This window comes from Ctenopharyngodon idella, chromosome 11 (genome assembly GCF_019924925.1).
Source record: "Ctenopharyngodon idella isolate HZGC_01 chromosome 11, HZGC01, whole genome shotgun sequence".
In the NCBI taxonomy this organism is placed as follows: Eukaryota; Metazoa; Chordata; class Actinopteri; order Cypriniformes; family Xenocyprididae; genus Ctenopharyngodon; species Ctenopharyngodon idella.
Genome location: NC_067230.1, coordinates 27,965,195 through 27,987,080, shown reverse-complemented (window position 1 = coordinate 27,987,080; position 21,886 = coordinate 27,965,195). Strand labels below are relative to the sequence as shown.

The window sequence follows — 21,886 nt, the reverse complement described above, 5'->3', positions numbered from 1 at the left end:
CTTTGCTTGTTAATGATGTATGCAATGCATGTATTTAAATGTGCAGAAATGCATTGAGGGTGTTTTTTGCTTTCGTTGGATGTTTTTCCTACTTTTATAAATAATTCATGACCTCTTTTACTCTAACCAATCACGTACCTCGTTTTGGAGCGAGCCCCCGACACGCAACCAATCAGAAGCCAAGAATCGGATCCGTGCCCTCGAGTGCATTGCGATGCGTGTCATGTGACAGGACTCTGCGAGAAATGCCAACATGGAACCGTGGCAAGGACGATGTTCTTCCCAACAATAACACTGAAAGAGACATCTGGATTCATCCTATGTCGTACATCTACAAGCCGGATAGTTCAATCCATATTTACACAAGGTAATGAGACCTTATAAATATATCGTTTTACGTTCGATAAACCAAATCGAAGTGGTTTCTTAACAGAGGGTCAGATTCGATCTAAATGACCCCACTTTGATGAACTTGACACCTGTTTCCGGGAATGTTGTGGTCGTGTTGTTCAAAAGCTGCAGTTTTCCTCGGCTGTGTGTTGGGAGCATGTGTGCAGGCCTGTTTTCCTGCCCTGCTGACGCACTTTGGTGAAACACATGTCTAGTGCCTCGTGTGTGTGGTGTAGTTGAGCATTGATGCAGTTTTCATGCAAGTTTGGTTATGTAGTTTTTTTTTCTCGTAATGAGTTTAGTGAACGTTGTGATTTACGTTGTGATGGTGATTTGTGTTGTGTTGTGATGGTGTTTTCAATAGCCCCTCCTCTTTCTACCCCATAAACCTCGGTGCTTTAATCTCTAAAAGCATGGTAATAATGAGAATGGGTACATGTAAATATTGGCCACTAATAGTATTTGGACACCTAAAATGTATTTTCATTGTATCAGATACAATATGCAGGTGTATATATATGCAGAACTTAACTTAAATGAGCCATTTTGTAACCAGCTGGTCATAAGATGATTTTTATTGAATGTATGACTATAAGAATCAAATATTTTTTTTGATGTTTGTTTTCATTAAAAAAAATCTGTAATTATATTTATACATATATATAATATATATATATATATATATATAATTACAGATTTTTTACAATTTTATATATATATATATATATACACACACATTTTAAATAAATAAATAAATAAATAAATATATTAATGCTGTCAAATCGATTAATCGCATCTAACATAAAAGTGCGTATATATATATATATATATATATATATATATGTGTATATATATATATATATATATAATATATCACACACACACACACACACACATATGCGATTAAACATGATTAATGGCAATTAATCGATTTGATAGCACTATATATTTATGTATATACACTACCGGTCAAAAGTTGGAAACATTACTATTTTTAATGTTTTTTGAACGAAATCTCTTATGCTCATTAAAGGGAGTTCACCCAAAAATGAAAATTCTGTCATTTATTACTCACCCTCATGCCTTTCCACACCCGTAAGACCTTCGTTAATCTTCGGAACACAAATTGAGATATTTTTGTTGAAATCCGATGGCTCAGTGAGGCCTGCATAGCCAGCAATGACATTTCCTCTCTCAAGATCCATTAATGTACTAAAAACATATTTAAATCAGTTCATGTGAGTACAGTGGTTCAATATTAATATTATAAAGCGAAGAGAATATTTTTGGTGTGCCAAAAAAACAAAATAACGACTTATATAGTGATGGCCGATTTCAAAACCAGGGAGCTTTTGGAGCGTTATGAATCAGCGTATCGAATCGCGTGTCAAACCGCCAAACTGCTGAAATCACATGACTTTGGCGCTCTGACACGCTGATTCCCAAAACACTTCCTGAAGCAGTGTTTTGAAATCGGCCATCACTATATAAGTCGTCATTTTGTTTTTTTTGGCACACCAAAAATATTCTCGTCGCTTTATAATATTAATATTGAACCACTGTACTCACATGAACTGATTTAAATATGTTTTTAGTACATTAATGGATCTTGAGAGAGGAAATGTCATTGCTGGCTATGCAGGCCTCACTGAGCCATCGGATTTCAACTAAAATATCCTAATTTGTGTTCCAAAGATTAACGAAGGTCTTACGGGTGTGGAACGGCATAAGGGTGAGTAATAAATGACAGAATTTTCATTTTTGTGTGAACTAACCCTTTAAGGCTGTATTTGTTTCATAATAAATACAGAAAAAACAATAATATTGTGAAATATTATTACAATTTAAAATTATGGTTTTCTATTTTAATATACTTTAAAATATAATTTATTTCTGTGATGCAAAGCTGAATTTTCAGCATCATTACTCCAGTCTTTAGTGTCACATGATCCTTCAGAAATCATTCTAATATGCTGATTTATTATCAATGTTGGAAACAGTTGTGCTGCTTAATATTATTTTATAACCTGTGATACTTTTTCAGGATTCTTTGATGAATAAAAAGTTAAAAAATATCAGCATTTATTTAAAATAGAAATCTTTTGTAACAATATACACTACCATTCAAAAGTTTGGGGTCACTAATTTTTTTTTTTTCTTTCTTTCTTTTTTTTTTTTTTTAAAGAAATTAATACTTTTATTCAGCACGGATGTGTTCAATTGATAAAAAGTGATAGTAAAGATTTATATTGTTAGAAAAGATTTATATTTTGAATAAATACTGTTCTTTTTAACCTTTTATTCATCAATGAATCCTGAAAAAAAAAAAAGTATCACAGCTTTCAAAAAAATATTAAGCAACACAACTGTTTTCAACATTGATAATAACTGAGTATCAAATCAGCATATTAGAATGATTTCTGAAGGATCATGTGACACTGAAGACTGGAGTCATGATGCTGAAAATTCAGCTTTGCATCACAGAAATAAATTATATTTTAAAGTATATTAAAATAGAAAACCATAATTTTAAATTACAATAATATTTCACAATATTGTTGTTTTTTCTGTATTTATTATGAAATAAATGCAGCCTTAATGAGCATAAGAGACTTCGTTCAAAAACATTAAAAATAGTAATGTTTCCAAACTTTTGACCGGTAGTGTGTGTATATATATATATATATATATATATATATATATATATATATATATATATATATATATATATATAAAATATACACTGTGTTCCAAATTATTATGCAAGTGACATATCAGTAGGATTTCAGTACAATAAACATTCAGAGTTTAGTTTTTCTAAGAAAGTGTTTGTTTGTTTGTTTATCCATGTCTTTTTAGATAACTGGTATCAATCTCAGACAAAATAATTTGCCAGGTCTACTTAGGTAAATGGAAACCCCACTTAGAGTTTGTTCCACATTATTAAGCAAGTCACAGTTCTCATGCAATATGGGGAGGAAGAAAGATCTTTCTGAAGATGAAAAGCATGAAATAGTGCAATGTTGTTCAAAAGGCATGAAAACAACTAATAATGTGTGAAAACTGAATGCAGATTACTGAAGTATCATAAGATTTGTGAGTGATTTAGAGCACAGCAGAACTCAATCAGATAAAGGCTTATTAAGGAAAGTTTCTGTCAAACAAGTTAATTGTATTAAAAGTAGGGTTTCCATTTACCTAAGTAGACCTGGCAAATTACTTTGTCTGAGATTGATACCAGTTATCTAAAAAGACATGGATAAATAAACAAACAAACAAACAAACAAACAAACACTTTCTTAGAAAAACTACAATCTGAATGTTTATGGTACTGAAATTCTACTGATATGTCACTTGCATAATAATTTGGAACACAGTGTATAATATATATATTAATTCTTTCCTTTCCTTTACTATTTTTGGAGTGAAATGTGACCTGAAATGTGTTCACATACTTTAATTGTCCAAATACTTTAGCGTATCACTGTACATTATCCTCATTATTTAATTCCTAACTTTCTTTTTTGATGCAGTGTTTACAAACCGTGGCAATATCTTCAGCCTTCCTCTGATCTGCACACCAACAAATGGTCTCCATAAGTGACAAAGCGGTGGCCACTGCTAATGAATCGTTCGCGGACCATTCCTTGGCCACCTTGCCTTTCTTCGAGGTGGGCGGCAGTGAGAGCAGCGAGAGGGGCAGCTCCATCTCATGCTCCAGTCCCGAAACCGGAGATGCTGGAGCTCGACTCAGCTACAGCCCAGGGGAGGAAGACGAGGATGAAGGGCCGCTGCAGATCTTTTTAGACTCCACTGAGGAGTTGTTGACTCAGCAGCCCAAGCTGCCTGATTTTTGTGAGCTGCCCAGCACCTTCTCTCCAACCCTGGAAGACATTGAGGAATTCTTGATGGAGAAGATGGAGCTGGTGAGGGATGCTCCTCTGAGTCCGGAGGAAAAGTTAAAGGAGGATGAGCCTCCCATGCAGCCGTCTTCCCCCAGTGACGCAGAGCCGAAATCCAACACGGCGTCACCGGCCCCTGCTGCTCAGAGTGTTAACGCAACGGCCAGTGCCGCGCCGGTGCTCGTTGGTGCTCCATTTGTGCTTCAGTTGCAACCTCTCCAGCTAAGCCACGCCCTCCAACAGCCAGACACCCAATCGGGTGTGGCCAACGGGCTCAGAGTGGCCCACCTGGTGCTCGGTGTCCAAGGGGCACAGAACATTACCCTTCTTTCACCACAGGTGCCCTCAGCAACTTTCCTCCCCATCATGGGCGAGGCCGTCAATCAAGACCAAAAGTATGTGAAGATCGCTCCACTGCCCATTGCCGTCAGGGCGGTCGGGATAGCGGGTGCAGGCCTGGTCAAAGCCATCACTCCACGTCCATCCAGGTCCTCCACGGAAACCTTGCGGGTACACAAATGCTCTCACCCAGGGTGCGAGAAGATGTACACCAAGAGCAGCCACCTGAAGGCTCATTTCCGCAGACACACAGGGGAGAAACCCTACCTGTGCAGCTGGCCAGACTGTGGGTGGAGGTAAGTGTTGAAAACAGACGTTTCCATATTAAAATAATCAAATCAAAATTGATCCACAATTGCTTTCTTAATACACGTTTTTGAACTTAGAGATTTGTTGGCGCACAAAAAATATGTCTGCATATTCTTTTTAATAAAAACCCGCTCCATCTCTGAAACGAATTACCTTTTTGGCAAATGTCATCTAGGCCGTACAGACTATCGGTTAATGTTTACGCCATGACAATAGTGCACTACCATTCAGAAGTTTGGGGTTGGTATGATTTTTTTTTTTTTTTTACAGGCTTATGAAAAAGTCTCTTATACTCACTAAGGTTGCATTAATTTGATCAAAAATTGAGTATTCAGTAAAAACTGTAATATTGTGAATTATTATTACATTTTAAAAATAGCTGTTTTCTATTCATTTACTATTATATGAGTCATTGACGAATAAGGTTTTTAAAAGTGTAAAAAACTTAATGGAGATATAATTAATTTTAAGTTTTATTTTAATAGTTTTATTTGATTATGTGGTTTTTATAATCAGTTAACGTTGCTTTTGTCATTTTTTTTACAAGATGGACAAAATTTGTCATCAAAAAAGTCATTTGGTTTAACCAAAATTTCAGTTTCACCGAATGACACTTTTGGTTATACTGAATGATGATATTTTCAAACAATGCTAAAAGGCTGATATCTAGCTAGCTAGCTAGCAAAAGGACAATCAACCATTTTATATTTAGTACAAGTTTTTAAAATATTACAACATTTTCCATGTTTTATAGCGGTTGTACCGAATTACCTGATATTTCGGGACATGCGTATGAGCAAGTGAAAACATAAATTTTTCAAATAAAAAGAGAGTTAGTTACTTTGCTTTACGGCCATGTGGTCCTTTGCAGGTGTCTGAATGATGTCACATGAGTTTGACCGCATGACTTGATCCAAAATGGTCCCTTTATATTGGTTACTCCGAATGACCTTTTGGCACTTCAAAATCTTTAAAATACCTTTATATGTAGCAAAATAAAATTAAAACCTTTTGGATTCAATAAAAGAGATCTAGTTGTACTACCTTACACACTTTGGATGTCATATCTTTATTTTTTATTATTATTAAGGCCTTTGGACAAAAAAATGACCCGTCACGTCATTGACCCATATATTGGTAATGATATATATAATTTTTGGTTATATATTAAATATATTTTGTTAATTTTCAGCAGCCATTACTCCATTAGAAATCATTCTAATATGTGGATTTGCTGCTCAATTTTTTTTTTTTTTTTTTTTTTATTATTATCAATGTTGAAAACAGTTGTACTGCTTAATAATTTTGTGGAAACTGTAATGCATTTTTGATGAATAGAAATATGAATTTCTTAAAAAAATACTGACCCCAAACTTTTTGAACCATAGTGAGTGGTAGTTTAAAATACATGAAAATTAAATGTCATCGACATTTTAAATATTTATTTATTTATTCATTAAAATATTTATTTATTTATTTATAAATATATAAAATAATAATGAAGATTTTCAAGATGTTCAAAATATTTGATTGCCTAGAAATATCTCTTTATGAGTGCAATCTTAATAAAAGGAATTTTAAAAATCTTTATCTGGTAATAAATGACTGAAAGTTCATGAGTAAGCCATGGAGATTCATTGGTCATCTGATGCGGGAACCTTAGGTTGTAAGCTAATCAAAACCTGTAATGGGGCCTTGAATTGAGCTGATGGGTATGTCCTGCTGTGTTTTATGCTTTAAAGGTTCTCTCGTTCCGATGAGCTCTCCCGCCATCGGCGGTCTCACTCGGGAATCAAGCCTTACGAGTGCACAATGTGTGACAAGAAGTTCGCCAGGAGCGACCACCTATCCAAACACACCAAGGTGCACCGGGGCCCTCGTGCCGGCAGACTGGTCAGGGCAAACGTCTGATCCCGGGATAAAACTGGAGTGTGACTCCTGGAGTCTGAGAGGGAAAGCTATGATATCTAAAGGGGCTCACAAGCTGTAACCCTCCGCCTTCATTTTTGTCTCTGTTTCCTCCCCCAACTTTTTTATCGTTTATCCAGATGTTTGTTTTTCTTGGTGCTACAGTCAGCTAACTTGAAACTCAGGGATGTGATTGTTAAGCTCGAAGCAGATTTCTGGCTTTTTAGTGGGTTAAAGTAAAGCTCACAGTCGATTTCGTCGCGTTTCGTCCTTCGTTGGTGTAGAGATACAGGTTGAGCTGCAGCAGATTATGAAATCTGTTTTTATTGCCTTTAAACCGAGGTTGCAGGAAGTCTGGAGATCTAAAGGACAATACGGTGTATTAATTTGAGGAAACGTGTTTCTTGTACATTTTTGTGAATATTGTGTTTTAGATCTAACCAGGTGAAAATATAAAAGGAATACAGTATTTTGGTTGGCTGTAGCACATTAACTGAAGCCAGAATGCTGCAGAATTTCCCTTTCTTTTTAATTAAGACAATATGCACTATGATTTAGGCTGTAATATTATGCATTATCAAATATGGCCTCTATCAGGGTGAATCTCAAGAAAAATGTCAAGAAATGCAATATTTAGTCATATTTTAGCTGAAAAATGCATTACATGTTGCATAAAGAAAAGGTTTTTCGACATTTTTGTGACATTGTTTTTTATAACAGTTAAGTATATTTAACTCTCAAAATTGTCAGCTGTCATGCAAAACATCTTTTTTTTTTTGACTGTAATCAATACAAAAAACATCTCATTTTCATTATCATATTATGAAAAAAAATCTCATTCTTATTACAGTATTGCCAAAAAAATTATATTTAAATTGTAGTGCACAGTACAATTCTAAGAATATTAGTTATTGAAATTAATTTATACAGATTTCTGTTATCAAAACAAACAAGATATGATGATAGCTGTATTACTTTAATGAAAATGAGATTTTTCGCTTTAAGGTAATGGGAATATGGTGTGTAAATGCACTTAACTGAAAATAACACCACAATGCGAAAAAAATCTTACAATAAGCTTCATTTTATTTTATTTTTATTTGACATTTCTTCGTGAGATTCACCTTATTGAAGTACTCTGGTGGAGTACAGCTCTTTTAAATGAATTGTTATGATTAAGTCTGATGCAGTTATTTGTGTTTTAAAACATATTTAAAGGGTTAGTTTACCCAAAAATGAAAATTCTGTCATTTATTACTCACCCTCATGTCATTCCAAACCCGTAAGACCTTCATTCATCTTCGGAACACAAATTAAGATATTTTTGATGAAATCTTTTTAAAAAAAATTTTTATCCCCCATAGACAGCAATTTAACTACCACTTTCAAGGTGCAGAAAGGTACTAAAGACATTGTTAAAACTGTCGACGTGTTTGAAGTGGTTGATTGAAGTGGTTCTCGTCACTTCATAACATTAATATTGAACCACTGTAGTCACGTTGACTGTTTTAACGATGTCTTTACTACCTTTCTGGACCTTGAAAGTGGTGGTTAAATTGCTGTCTATTGAGGAGTCCAATACCTCTCGGATTTCATCAAAAATCACTTAATTTGTGTTCCGAAGATGATTGAAGGTATTACGGGTGTGGAGCGACATGAGAGTGAGTAATTAATGACAGAATTTTCATTTTTGGGTGAACTAACCCTTTAAGTTTTGACTTTTTTCCGAATGTATCGAACGTTTAGTCCCCGCCCCTCGTGCAAAATTTTCTCGGCCCAATCACATCCCTGTGCCAGCTGAAAGGTATTTATGCATCAAGTTGCTTTCCACGTTCTTTTCTTGTGCCTCATCTCTCTCAGTCTGTTGAGAGTGTATGCCAAACCAACGCCCCTCCTATGTACGGGGCCGTGGATAACATCACTACACGTATGGATCGAACTTATGTACTGTAAAACATATATAAGCTAGAAACAATTTTCTCTTCGACCTGTAATCACACAAAGAAAATTGTTTCCTTTATGTCGTCGTAATGTGCTTTGCATTAGATCAATGCATTTTTTCTACTTAGTGCCGTCACGGTTGATAAGCTAAATCGCTGAGGACAGTTGTTACTGTTCATAAAAACTGGCAGCTGTCAAAATGAAGCTATCTGGACATCATTATACCGATACGTCATTCAACAGGCTATTCTAGTATCCATGGGACTGTGTTTGAGTTTCTTTCTTGAGAAGGTTCAAGTTAATCTACCACATGGAGTGAATTTGCTTGACATCGTCTTGCCTTTGTACATCTGGTCTTAACTACTTTATGCATTTCTTTTCCCGCTCTACTTTAGTAGCTCATGTAGGCTTTCATGAACTATCAGGTGCTCTACATACTTAGTATCTGGACTTATCAATACTCTAATGTTTGTAGCAGTTTCTGAATTATCATGTAGGTACATCATTTGTAATATCGCACGAGAGCATCCTGATTTACAGTGTTTCAACTAGTACTATCATGTACTTCCTGTTAAGATAGACTTTTTTTTTCTTGTTCTCTTCTCCTTTTTTTTTTTTTGAAGGGAGATGTCTGTTTTTATGGGAATTATAACGTTATTCCTTTGCAAGGGCTCATTCTTGATTTTTCTGCCACCACCTTCATCCCAATAAAAGTGTTAAATTATTTCCTATACCTATAACATCATGTTAATGCATTAAAGGCTCGTTCACACCAAGGACAATAACGATATAGTTCTTAAAATCGTTCTAAATATAAAGGAATAGCAGAGTTCAAACCACAACTATAACAATAACGGCACAGAGAAACGTGATAATTGGAATTGTTTTTCCAGCTGATAAACGATAAAAACATTGACAGCCAATCAAATTCCATCCTGCCTTAAAGGGCTTGAGCATTTAAAGCGATAGACCACCGGAAAATGAAAATTTTATTACTTACTCACCCTCAAGTGGTTCCAAATCTGTATGAGTCTGTTTCTTCTGTTGAACACAAAAGAAGATATTTTAAAGAATGTGGGTTACCAGACAGTTGACGGCACCCATTGACTTCCATAGTAGGAAAAAAAAAATACTATGGAAGTCAACAGGTGCCATCAGCTTCTCGGGTGCTATCTTCTTTTGTGTTCAACAGAAGAAAGAAACTCATACAGGTTTGGAGCAACATGAGGGTGAGTAAATGATGACACAATTTTCATTTTTGGGTAAACTATCCTTTTAAAGCGGCAGATGACAAAACTTCAGCGCGCACTTAGAATAAACAGAAGGATATCGTCTGCTGGGGTTTGACATTAATATAGTTACTTTCACAGTTATCGTTCTTGGTGTGCACGGACCTTAACTGTTTTCATTTACACAGACCATCCAACTATAGCTGCTCTTATACATTATAGCTGGTCAAATTTAGGTTATATTTTTGAATAACAGAAAAATGCTATTTTCCTATGTAAGAAAATAAAGAAAAAACATAAAACAAAACAACCTTTTGGAAAAGCTGTGATATGTCACCTTTAGGGTTTTGATACATCTCGGCTATTAAAAGGAAAGTTCTGGGTTAAATACAAGTTAAGATCATGCTGGTTTGACTTGTCTCTCGATTTGTAAAATCAAGCAAAATATTGCATTTACTGCAATGAACTTTACAATAGAAGTCTATGGGGCGATGCCTTGTACCTGGCTGCAATGCAAAATACACACTAGTGCTAAAATACACAGGTTTAAAAGTATAGTCACAATACCTAAAGGATATACATATTAGTAGTGTGATTATAATCACATACTATTTCCTGTCTGTGCAAATTTTATCCAGTATTTTAACTATACAAAGGTGAAGTCCTTTTTTTTGAGAGTGCATGCAAAGCAGTGTTAATTTAGTATTATTTATGTACTATTATAGTAGGCTATTCATTAATATTTTTAACGAGTTTTTATATTTTTGATTTGTTTTAGTAATTATTTTGTTTTTGTAATTTTTCTGTTTAGCTTTCAGTATTAGTTTTAGTCATTTGTGTACTTCAGTTATTTCTAATTTTTGTTTCAGATTTTTAACTAGATTTTTCAGTATTTTTGTTTTATTTTATTTCAGCTTTATTTCAATTAACAAAAACTGTTGTTAAATTTTAGTTAACAATAACAAAACTGATGCAAAGATACCAGAAAGATGTACAGTTTATGTATAGTATAGTGACTTGCAGGAATTATGTTAGCTATGCATAACCAGGCGTTTATCAGCCTAAAACATGTTTGTTCTTAAGAATTAATGTAAGTGTTTTAACAAAAATGCAAACTTCACATTTCTGCTTTAAAACCCTCTGGAATGTTCCCCCCATCGATTTCCATTATAAGTGCATTACTGCAAACATTTTTGTTTTTACAAACTGAAGGAAGAGTTGATATCATAGATGAACCTGGACCATTCCTTTAAGAAATAATGTTGATTTGGAGTTGTATGGACAATATACATTTTTTTGTTCTCCTATAAATAAGTCATTATGCCTTTTATAGTTTACATGGTTTTCTTGATAATGCAGAGCACTTTTATTTTCTTAGAAATGCTTATTGTTAATGTTAGCACACATTTCTGGAGAATAACTGCAAAGATTCCACAAAAACCTTCTAGGAAAAGCATCAGTCACTGGATCTTGAATGGCAGGAATTCTTGGCTTGTGCCTGCATTTATTTTCCATGTTTTTTCCGCAGCATTGGAATCTGTTTGGAAGGCGTGGTGGCTGGAACTGACACCGAAGACTAAAATTACAGTTTTATTCTGCCACTCTTTCCTACGCACATGGCAAATGAGTATGAGTGAGACGGTGTTATAAATAAATGAAGATGGTGCCTGGAGGGTGTGGTAATGGGAGTGAAATACTAAAGTGGTGGTATAGTATTGGTGTAATAGTATTATTGTTATCCACAAATAGTACTCCACTTTTTTTTTTCCTGTGTCTATCAGTTGATTCTTATCTGTCTGTCCGTCTGTCTGTCTGTCTGTCTCTCTATCTGTCTGTCTGTCATTTCACATCCTTTCATCATTTTATTGTCTATCCTTCTGTCATGTCTTATCTAAATGTCAAAGTACAAACATCAAAGTACATGGATGTAATATAATATTTCAACACCATCCAAATTAATATTTGGAGTTTCTTTTTTCCACCAAGAAGTAAACTATATGTATTGATAGGTTAAATTACTATTATGGTCATAGATGAAATAAGAGAGTCTATCATGAGATAGTCTGCATGCTTTCACTCACTGCACTTCACTGGTTTCACTGCATTTCTCGAGCTGCTGATCTTACATCTGGAGGATATTATCGCTGTTCAACTAAATGCACCTAATTTCTTACAGATTCATAAAATCTCAGTCTTTGTTCTGGAGTTGTATTGTGCGCTGTTAGAGTGTTTAATCTGGTGGGCTTGTTGCTTCCTGTTTTGTATTATTGTGGTTGCAGCTAAAAATATCAGTACGCGAGATGGAGAGACTTTAGTGTTTCCCTTTCTTTTTCTCTGCTTCTTTTTTGTCGTTCTCATTGTAAATACGGCAGAAAACCGCTTTAAATAGTAGAATTTAAATCAACTTGTTAGTTTAATGAGTCTAAAGTTTGCTAAGACTCCGATAGCTAGCGGACTAGCACGCTACGCTAGCTGACCACCAAATATCTTTACACGATGTAAACATACGGGAAAACAGTCTGCATTTTTTATTTTATTTTATTTCTTTTTTGGGTTTAATCTGTCGGAAAACACCTCCAGGACCGACTCCGGAGAGCACAAAGCCTCTCAGGTGAGTTTGACAGACATTAGCTCGATGCTAACGAGCGAAACTCAAGTTCTAACAGGTTGCAGTTTAGGACATTCGCGAATGTTTTCAATCACTTTATAATTTGTTGACTTTATAATTATTGTAGAGGAATTTGAAAACTAAAACGATGTACTTTGACCCGTTTGCACTGTTAAATGCGGTTGAACTGACGTGGAGGTTTTGCGTTAGCTCCTATCAGATTTCTGAAATTAATATTTTACACAAAGCTTTAACGTTACACAAATGAGCATTTGTGTGAGTTTAAACGGATTGTTTAGGGATAAAAGCACATTTAGGATATATTTTCGTAGTTTTGTCAACCTTTGGTCATGGATTTTCAAGTTAATCTCAAAAGAATTAAAGGTATATGAGTAGTTTTATATGAATATGGATATATGAAATCTGTCATTATAAGATGGCATCTACGTTAAAAACCATTTAGTGTAAATTTAGTCTTTATATTGACTATTTGGATGGTTGTATATAATAGCTATTGACTTGAACCATTACACAATTTGTATAATTAAGGTAAGATCTAGGGTCATTTATGTCTTTATTAAAGAAGAAATAAGCAGTAACCAAATGTGCATCTAATTTTAGCCATTAAATTAAAGATGCACAAGTGCCACATTTACAGTGTGCAATCACTATCATCATTCAACAGGCCACAATTTTGAGCTACATGTAATTGCTCATGCTATCTCAGTTCATTTTGGCCTGAACTCTTTGTGTAGTGTAAAATTCTCAGACCTTGTCTCCTACAGTCTGAGGAATGCTGTCACGTCTCGCCTCTTTGTTTCTATGTTTGTGTGTTCTGTTCTGTCAGATTGTACGTGGGAGACTTTTTCGCTCTCTTTGGCAACTACCAGCTGGATATCGGATGAGTCAAGGCAGATTTATTTTTATTTTAAGCTGCTTAGATGCACGCTGTCGGTCTGCACTGTCCACACTGTCAGGATTACACTGAAGTCCAGTACCATTTGGTATTTAATATGGTGTGCATATTTACCATGTTTTTATGATTTCAAGAATGGTCGCTCTAGGTTTGGTTTAGGCGAAATGCTTCCTAAACGTTTGAGTTTGCTTCATATGCAAATGCTTGCATAAATCTCTCCCTCTTGCTATTATTTTAAAATTCAATTTGTAATCTAATTGCATCTTGATCATTTATATTTCAGCCTCCGTCAGAATATGTGCTGGAATATGCCGTGACGTGTCGGCCAGGCTGTGAGCGTGAACAGGGTCCCGTAAGGTAACATTTCCCCCCACAGCTGTGGATAGAGAAGGACATGGACAGCTCAGTGACCCTGTGGCAGTTCCTGCTGCAGCTCCTGTTGGACCCCAGCAATGACCAGCTCATCTGCTGGACCAACGAGGATGGAGAGTTCAAACTGTTACAGGCTGAGGAGGTGGCCAGATTATGGGGCGCCCGCAAGAACAAACCCAGCATGAACTACGACAAGCTCAGCCGGGCTCTGCGTTACTACTACGACAAGGTGTGTCATTGAAAAATAAAAGTTCAGTCATCATTTACACGTTGTTCCAAACCGTATGACTTTCTTTCTTCCGTGGAACGTAAAAGGATATGTTTTGCTGTTTATCCAAGCTGGGAATGGGGTCTGTTGAGCTGGAAAAATAATAAATAATAACAAAGATAGTCAGTAGGGATTGTGCTCTATATTCCAGATCTTTTGAAGCCATATGATAGCTTTGTGTGAAGAACAGACTGAAATCAGTGTATGGATGCACACAGTAGGCTTATATCGGGATTATAATGGTTATTGGTCAATGTTTGTGATTTTTTTTTTTTTTTTTTTTTTTTTTTTTTTTTCTCCTCTTGACTGTTTTCCCTGCAGAACATAATCAAAAAAGTAAATGGGCAGAAGTTTGTGTATCATTTTTGGCCTATCTTGATATTCTAAAGGGGGATATCAGGACTATATTGTTATTAGTTAATATTAGTAATATTATGTATGTTTATTATTATTTGCCGATATTAAATTATGGTACTTGTTTCTGCCTATTTTCAGATTATAGGTTACTCATGCCATTCTCTAGTTCTGATTTAGTTTTGTGATATGATATATTAGATCTTAGCTTAGTTAATTGGGAATTTTTAAATAGTGGTTGATTTTAAATTCATAGTTATTTAGTAATCATGTTCTGAAATTGCTAAAAATGTTAAAAATGAAACAAAATATAGCTGTGAGCAGCAGTTATCGGGGTTCAAGCACTTTAAAGCCTTTAAGCACATCCTTAAAAGGTACAATGTTTTAATTAACAAGACTGTAACCATCTCGATCATAGATGGAAAGACCAATTACAGCAAATACAGACAATTTACCATAGGAAATTTATTGTTTGTAAAGCTTTTTGAACAGTTATCGAGGTTGAGCCAAAAACCTAGGACTAGTTCGCCGAAGTTATTGAAATAATCTTCAATATTTAACGAACGATTCGATGGACAGCGGCGATCCTAGAGGCAAAGTTGCTCAGAATAAGGAGTTCTACCATATGGTATGAATGTTGTGTACGAAAAATCGTGCGATATACAATACTTTTACGCAAGTGAAAAACACGAAGGTGCCCCCCAGTGGCCGATTTCATTTGAATTTCTCACAGGCCGCGAGTCAAACAGGCCCTGCGAGTTTCATTCCGATCAGCCTCCGTTAACCCTGTCTGATAGCAGCTCGAACTTCATGGTCCGCCGCTGGCCACTATGTGCTTGAACCCCTAAAAATAAACTAAATGTTTAGCATTCGATTACATCAAAGATTAAACGTTCTTAAAAAGTGCTTAAAATAGAGGTCTAAAATCTATTTTTATTTTAACTTTTTCATCAACTATTAATTTCAAAATGATTCATATTATATACTTCACATGATCATTTTGATGCCTTTGAAGTTCACACTGATTTGACATTGACAGAAGCTCTTGAATTTAGCTCCTTAAATTGAAAAAATGTTATACATTGGCCATTTATTGGTTATTTTTTATTAACATAAATTATGATTAGAGAAAACTGCTGTGTGTACACAAGTTGTATAAACAACTTGTATGCCATTTTATTTTGGATCTTCACCATTCCAGTTCCCATTCACTTTCATGGTATGGAAAAAAAAGCGGCGTGAATGTTCTGCTTCACTTCCACATGCAAATTAATTTATTTTCAATTATAAAGTAAAATAATTGTAAATGAATAAAAAGATTATAAAATTAAATTATTTTTTATTTTTGGGTGAACTAATCGTTTCAGGTTTTCCTGATTTACCAGGTAAAGCTGCATTCTCACTGCCAGTGGCTGGCGGTGAGGTCGCTAGTGGGCGTCCCCCGCTGCTGGTTGCCTAGTAAAGTTTATGAATGACATTCACGGATGTTGTTGGATTCCATGTTGTAGACACCGACTCAGTCACTAAGACATTTTTTTAAGGGAAAAGACTAAATACAAATGGAATCAGTGCATGAAATGCTTAATATTAAAGATGAATGAGAAACAGTGAGTGCTCTTTGCCATCGCGACTATTTATCTTCAGTGAAAGTGCGAGCGCCGGTCTAACTGGGTTCACGAAACCATTCAGGCTCAGAGTCAGTGTAGCAAGTACCCCAGTATGTATACAGAGACATAAATTATAGAACAGTTGCTGACCGCTAAAATAACTTTTCCACCATCTCTGATAATGTGCGATCCACTATCTTCACTCCAGTTGGTTGTCGCTCCCGAAAGTTGCTATTCATTTGCATAAAGTTCAACATATCTCAACTTTGTCGCGTCACTAGATGCCTACATCCTGTCGCTAATGGTCACTGTCGCTTGTGTCGCTGGATATCGCCAGCTCTCCATTAAAATCAATGGGATCATCATGTTGCTTTGTCGCTTTATGTAGCTGGCAGTGTGAAAGCAGCTTAAATGCTGTTGTGTTCATATACTTAAATCAGCATTTATTATAATTGCTAGCTTTCAGCCCTCTCATCGCCCCCACACTCCTCTTGTCCATCAAGTTGTTTTGTTGCTGTAAACACACAATCAAGTCACTCTGAACTGAAACAAGAGGGTCACAGAGCCTGTTAGCACAGTAAGGAAGTCATGGCCTCTCGGGTTTATTCTTGAACGGGAACCGTGTGTTTGAGGGTTGGGCGCTTCAGCTTTTTAAGCCTCATCTTGGCACCACAGGGCAAGAGGTATTGTTTTCTGCATTCTTCCTGGTCTTTTAACATGGGTTCATTTACTTAATTGCATGTTATTTTGGTAGAGAGGGTAGAAGAACGCAACTGACTGGCTGGTAAAAATGGTTTCGGTTGATTTGTTTGGGTGATTGCTTTTTTACATAGATATTTTTAGATGTATGCAGGAGAAAATCATTCATCAGCTAAAATAAACATGCATTCTTTCTAATCTTTCCTTGCAGAACATTATCAAAAAAGTAAATGGACAGAAGTTTGTGTATCGTTTTGTGTCGTACCCTGATATCCTAAAGGGGGACATGATGGCCAGAACAGAGGGTGCAGACGGGGGCTCTGCCGGACCTCTGCCCCTCTCCGACAAACCTGCAAACTTCTCCAGGGATAAAGACAGCAAAGCCGCCCTAGACCGAGGTGCCGGCCCACTGGGTCAGGCTAAAGCATCCAGCCGGAATGACTATATCCACTCCGGCTTGTACACATCCTTCACTTTGACTTCTTTGCAGTCAGGAACGCAACTTTTTAAATCAATGAAGATTGAGAACCCAGGAGAAAAGCTAATAGACAAAAAGGCAGGCCAGGAGTCTCCCCAGCCGTCCACAGTCATTAAATTTGGGACCATGCCACAGAACAGAAACACCACTCCGTCTGCTATAGGGAGGCCTGAACTTCCGGCACAAACCGTCCAAGCTCCACTGCCTGCTTTGACAGAAAACGAGACCAAACAGAGCACCGTTTCACATGTTGTGTGTGCGTTTGTGGAGAGTCCCACTTCAGAGAATGCCATGACGGGCTTCCCTCTCTCAAGAATCTCTCCTTCACTGCTCCCTCATTCCCAGTCGCCCTCTTCTTCTCCGATGACGGATTCCCAAGAGCTGGTGATTGACAGTGAAATTGAGTCCCTCTCCTCACAGCCTTCAGAGTTACAGTTGCAGGTACAACATGCTGGCACTGGAAATTAATATTGGAATGATGGTGGTTTGTGCCTTAATGGTGATTGGTGAAAGCTTTGTGTATATCCAGTCATGCACAGAATTTACACAGTCATTTTGCTATGGTGTTTCCTTTAAGTATAGAGTTCACAAAATATACATGTTAGCTGTATTTTTATCCTCTCATGGGTTAGTTTGCTTATACACCAACATACAACACACATTTTCGTTTGTAGGCCAATACGGATAAAACCTATTTTATTTTATTTTATTTTATTTTATTTATTTATTTTTTTTATATTTACTTTATTATTTATTTTATTATTTTAAAAATTCAATTTAATAAAATAATTTTAATTTGATTTGGTTGCAGAACAATTTATTCATATACAGTACATATAGAATGTTTTTTTCAAAACATGTTAATTTTATTTTATTTATTTTTGTTATTTTATTTTTTATTTATTTTATTAGTTTTTATTTTTATTCATAATAATTCATTCAGGTATCCTTTTATTAATACAGTCAATGAGATCAATTCAGCATTTGACCTGGTTTGATAAATTTGACTACATTTCAGGCCTTGAATCCCTGCATAATAATTTGAAAATGTAATGAAAATACATATTAAAAAAAAAAAGTTATTATTTAATAATTTGCTAAGTGAAGATGAATATAATACACATGTAAATATTAAATATTTATATAAATAATTATATAAAATGACCACAATCTATCTTAAAATTCTTTATTAAAACCTCTCTCTCTCTTTCTTTCTCTTTCGATCCATCAGGTCCAGCCCTCCTCTGTTTCCAAGGACACAACACCAGCTTCTGAGATGTCCGAATCTCCACCCCGCAATCTCAGCGGAAAGTCTAAGAAACCCAAAGGCCTGGAGTTGATGCCCACGCTGGTGGTGACCAGCTCTGACCTCAGCCCTCTCAATCTGTCCAGCCCTTCCCTCCCTACAGCCTCTCTCACCCCAGCCTTCCTGCAGGTCAGTCCCTTCCTGACCTCCCCATCACATGTGTGCAATGATATTTTCTGCGGTCATTGATTTGTAAGAATCATCAGACCATCAGCAGTTTTCGTGTTGGCTCGCAATTTCTGCCCAACTCACTAGAGGCGCATCCTCTTGTGCAATTATTTACCGTTGCTGTCTTATTTGACTCTGCTTATTGTAGCCAGAGTATTGGACCACTTTGCAGCTTGTTCTGGCCAAGAATTGCCCACTTAGACAGTATACAGCTGTTTGACCAACATATAAAACTAATCAACCAACAGCAGTTTGCGTTTTTGTGTCATTTAGTCTGAAAGTGCCCCTATTATGCTGTTTTAAAGGTTCTTAATTTTGTTTTGTTTGCATGCATCCAAGGTCAAAAAACACTTTAAATTGCTCATACATTGCACATCACCTAATTTCTCAAAGAGTCTGAAAACAATTTGTTTGAAGATTCAGTCTCTCTACACCCCTGCTTTCTGAGAACCTGCTTTGCTCTGATTAGTCAGATGGTTCAGTCTGTTGTGATCGGTCTACCGCTTACAGCTCATGCTGGACACGAAATATCTTACTATATCTGCATTTTAGGTCCAGAGGCTTCCTTAGCGCTTGATACACAGAGATACGAAAAGATGGTGTCGGTTTTTCCGTATCAATTCAAGTTTGAATCCTCATCCTTTTGAACAGCTTCTTCTCGACATGTCAACAACACGAACCAAACTCTTCCAGGCCTCAGCTACAGCTACAGTGTTTGAGGGTCAAAGTAGATGTTGTATGTGGGCAGTCAAAGAAGACCATAGGCTGGCATTATGCAGATTTCATTGTTATGTAGGTTTATAACAGGAAGTGAGACTTGCTGACGACTTGTTTTGGCAGTTCAGAATTGATTCTTTCTTTTAGGAGACAATAAATTTATTTGTCGTGCACTGCTGATCTTTGCAGACCTTTTAGATTCACAAACAGCTATATTAAATATTTGAAAAAGCATAATAGGGCCACTTTAGATTAATGCCATGATAATAGTTCACCATGCAACAAAGGGTTTTTTTAAAAACAAAAAGTGATTATTTAAATAATTTGTAAAAGTCTCCATGACATGTTGCACAGACAATTTTGAATAAATTAGTACAAAACATATGTAGATTTTGTGGTCAGAACGTCCATCTGTCTAAAAATACTAATTATTATGCAGACAAAACTCAGCAAGCAAAGCTGAAAAAATTAAATGCATTAAATGTACATATGTGCATTTTGGAAATGTTGCTTGGATCTTTACGCTTCACAGAATATGCATACAAATATTTGAATGGATTTTTGTGCAATTCACAAATTATTTTTTGCCATATTTGCAATTTAGATGTCAAAATGACCTGTTAAATATGCTTGCAAATGCTACCAGGCTTATGCACAAATGCTAAAAATGACCACTGACAATAAAACTGATCACTGTCTCTGAGGGTGTGTGGTTTAAAAGAAAATGGCCCATTACAAGCAACATATTTTTCTTAAAATTTGTGGTTATCCTGCACAGGAATATGGTGAGATCACATTAAAAACCCTTTTGGTTATGTGGTTGCATTGATGCCATTTTGAGGCACTAGAGGGCAATAGTGCACCACTGAAACCAGTGAAAATCAGTCGTGCTGATGTGCTTAGGAGACACTCATTGGCTGTTACATGATCGTGATCATATGGCGAGGTTTAGCCGGATGTTACTTTGATGGATCACCTCGTTAAGACTGCACAATCTTTGCATTTATGAGCACTCATACAGCCAGCCCCAGAGGATCACCCCCTGCTGTCTCTTCAGTGAGATGAAAGATGAAATATACTATAATTCAAATCTATTATTTATGTTTTTTTCGAGAAATACAGAACCCTTGCCCTGTGATTAATTCTTATTGCTTCTTAAAGTCTCATTAAGCCACTTTTAATTAAACATTTATATTTCAGGGTTATGCCTCTTGCAAATGCTTTGTGCTTTGATGCTCACGAATATTTGGGAAAGGCATCCTTAATGGAAAGAGAGTTAGTTCTGAAAAGTTTGTTTTTGTTGCAGACACCTCTGCTGCTCACCCCCAGTCCACTTCTGTCGAATATCCATTTCTGGAGCACCCTCAGCCCGGTGGCACCCCTCAGTCCCGCCCGGAGACAGGGCGCACATACCCTCTTCCAGGTGAGTCACCTGAACTCAACTTATTTACTAAGCCGACTGCCGTTTTCACACTTGGTCCAAACCTAAATTTGATTCCACCCTCTTTAAGTTTATCATCACATTTTATTATTTAGATTCAAATCACGTCATCTGTGAGTACCACAGCTGCCCAAAATGGTTCTGGTGCTCATACCAGCCTGCATTTCCACTGATTTGAGAGCTGAATAGTGAAGTAAATGCCATAACTTAATCATAAATAAACATTACAATCCTCATTTACAAGTTTTGAGAACATATTTTAGCATTCAAAGCTGTCTTTGATGTAACGCTAAGAAGTTACTCAAATATAAAATTAATAAAATTCACAGAAATCAGTTCACACATATGATATTTGTAAATGTATTTTCTTTCAGACTAACAGGGAAAATGAAGTGGTTGGATTAGCTTTGTAGCAAGACTAAAATCATATGTTACCCAATATTGCGCTTTTAGTGAAAACAGCTTTGTTATTAACAGCCCATTACAATGGGAGCAATGTCTTTGTGCTTTGAGGTTTTTTGTCAGTTTAGAAAGAATGAGTTGTTTAGGATTCCCACGGTCCTGGAAAATCTGGAAATATCAGGGAATTTCAAAAGCTTTGAAAAATCATACTTATATAATCAGTATCGTTTTTTTTGTAGTGAAGTATTTATTTTATTACAAAAAATATTTTTTATTATTTATATTTTTACGATTAGTTTATTACAATATTTTTTATATATATATATATATATATATAGCTTAATTATATATTAATTATATTAATTTATGATTTTGGTTTACAACAGCATTCTTATCAATCTAAACAAAGCATCAAAAAAACTTGTGGTGTAAAGTGTGAATACGTGTTATTTTAGTATTATTTATATACTGTTAGTATTAATATTTGAATGTTGCTTTTAGTTTATTTTTTACTTTTTGTTTTAATTTTATC

At 35.7% G+C, this 21,886-nt stretch overlaps 2 protein-coding genes across 6 annotated transcripts in view; both read left to right on the top strand.

The window, feature by feature from the left end:
* The first annotated feature begins 204 nt into the window (after positions 1-204).
* si:ch211-117k10.3 (Krueppel-like factor 15) lies at positions 205-9,522 on the top strand. Its single transcript, XM_051911605.1, has 3 exons — positions 205-367; positions 3,924-4,927; positions 6,683-9,522. Exons 2-3 carry the CDS (start codon positions 3,978-3,980, stop codon positions 6,849-6,851), a joined length of 1,119 nt encoding a protein of 372 aa, XP_051767565.1. The 5' UTR covers positions 205-367; positions 3,924-3,977; the 3' UTR covers positions 6,852-9,522.
* Positions 9,523-12,093: 2,571 nt separating this feature from the next.
* elk4 (ETS transcription factor ELK4) overlaps positions 12,094-21,886 on the top strand; it is a 150,772-nt gene continuing 140,979 nt past the window's right edge. For 2 of the 5 annotated variants that reach the window (XM_051911604.1, XM_051911602.1), the window contains exons 1-5: positions 12,096-12,629; positions 13,826-14,143; positions 17,054-17,761; positions 18,552-18,755; positions 20,818-20,934. In XM_051911604.1, coding sequence (XP_051767564.1) covers positions 13,937-14,143; positions 17,054-17,761; positions 18,552-18,755; positions 20,818-20,934 — 1,236 coding nt within the window. In that variant the 5' untranslated portion in view covers positions 12,096-12,629; positions 13,826-13,936. Of the gene's footprint in view, positions 12,630-13,825; positions 14,144-17,053; positions 17,762-18,551; positions 18,756-20,817; positions 20,935-21,886 lie in introns of all 5 variants that reach the window. The other 3 variants (XR_007932516.1, XM_051911601.1, XR_007932517.1) reach the window with 2 other exon arrangements.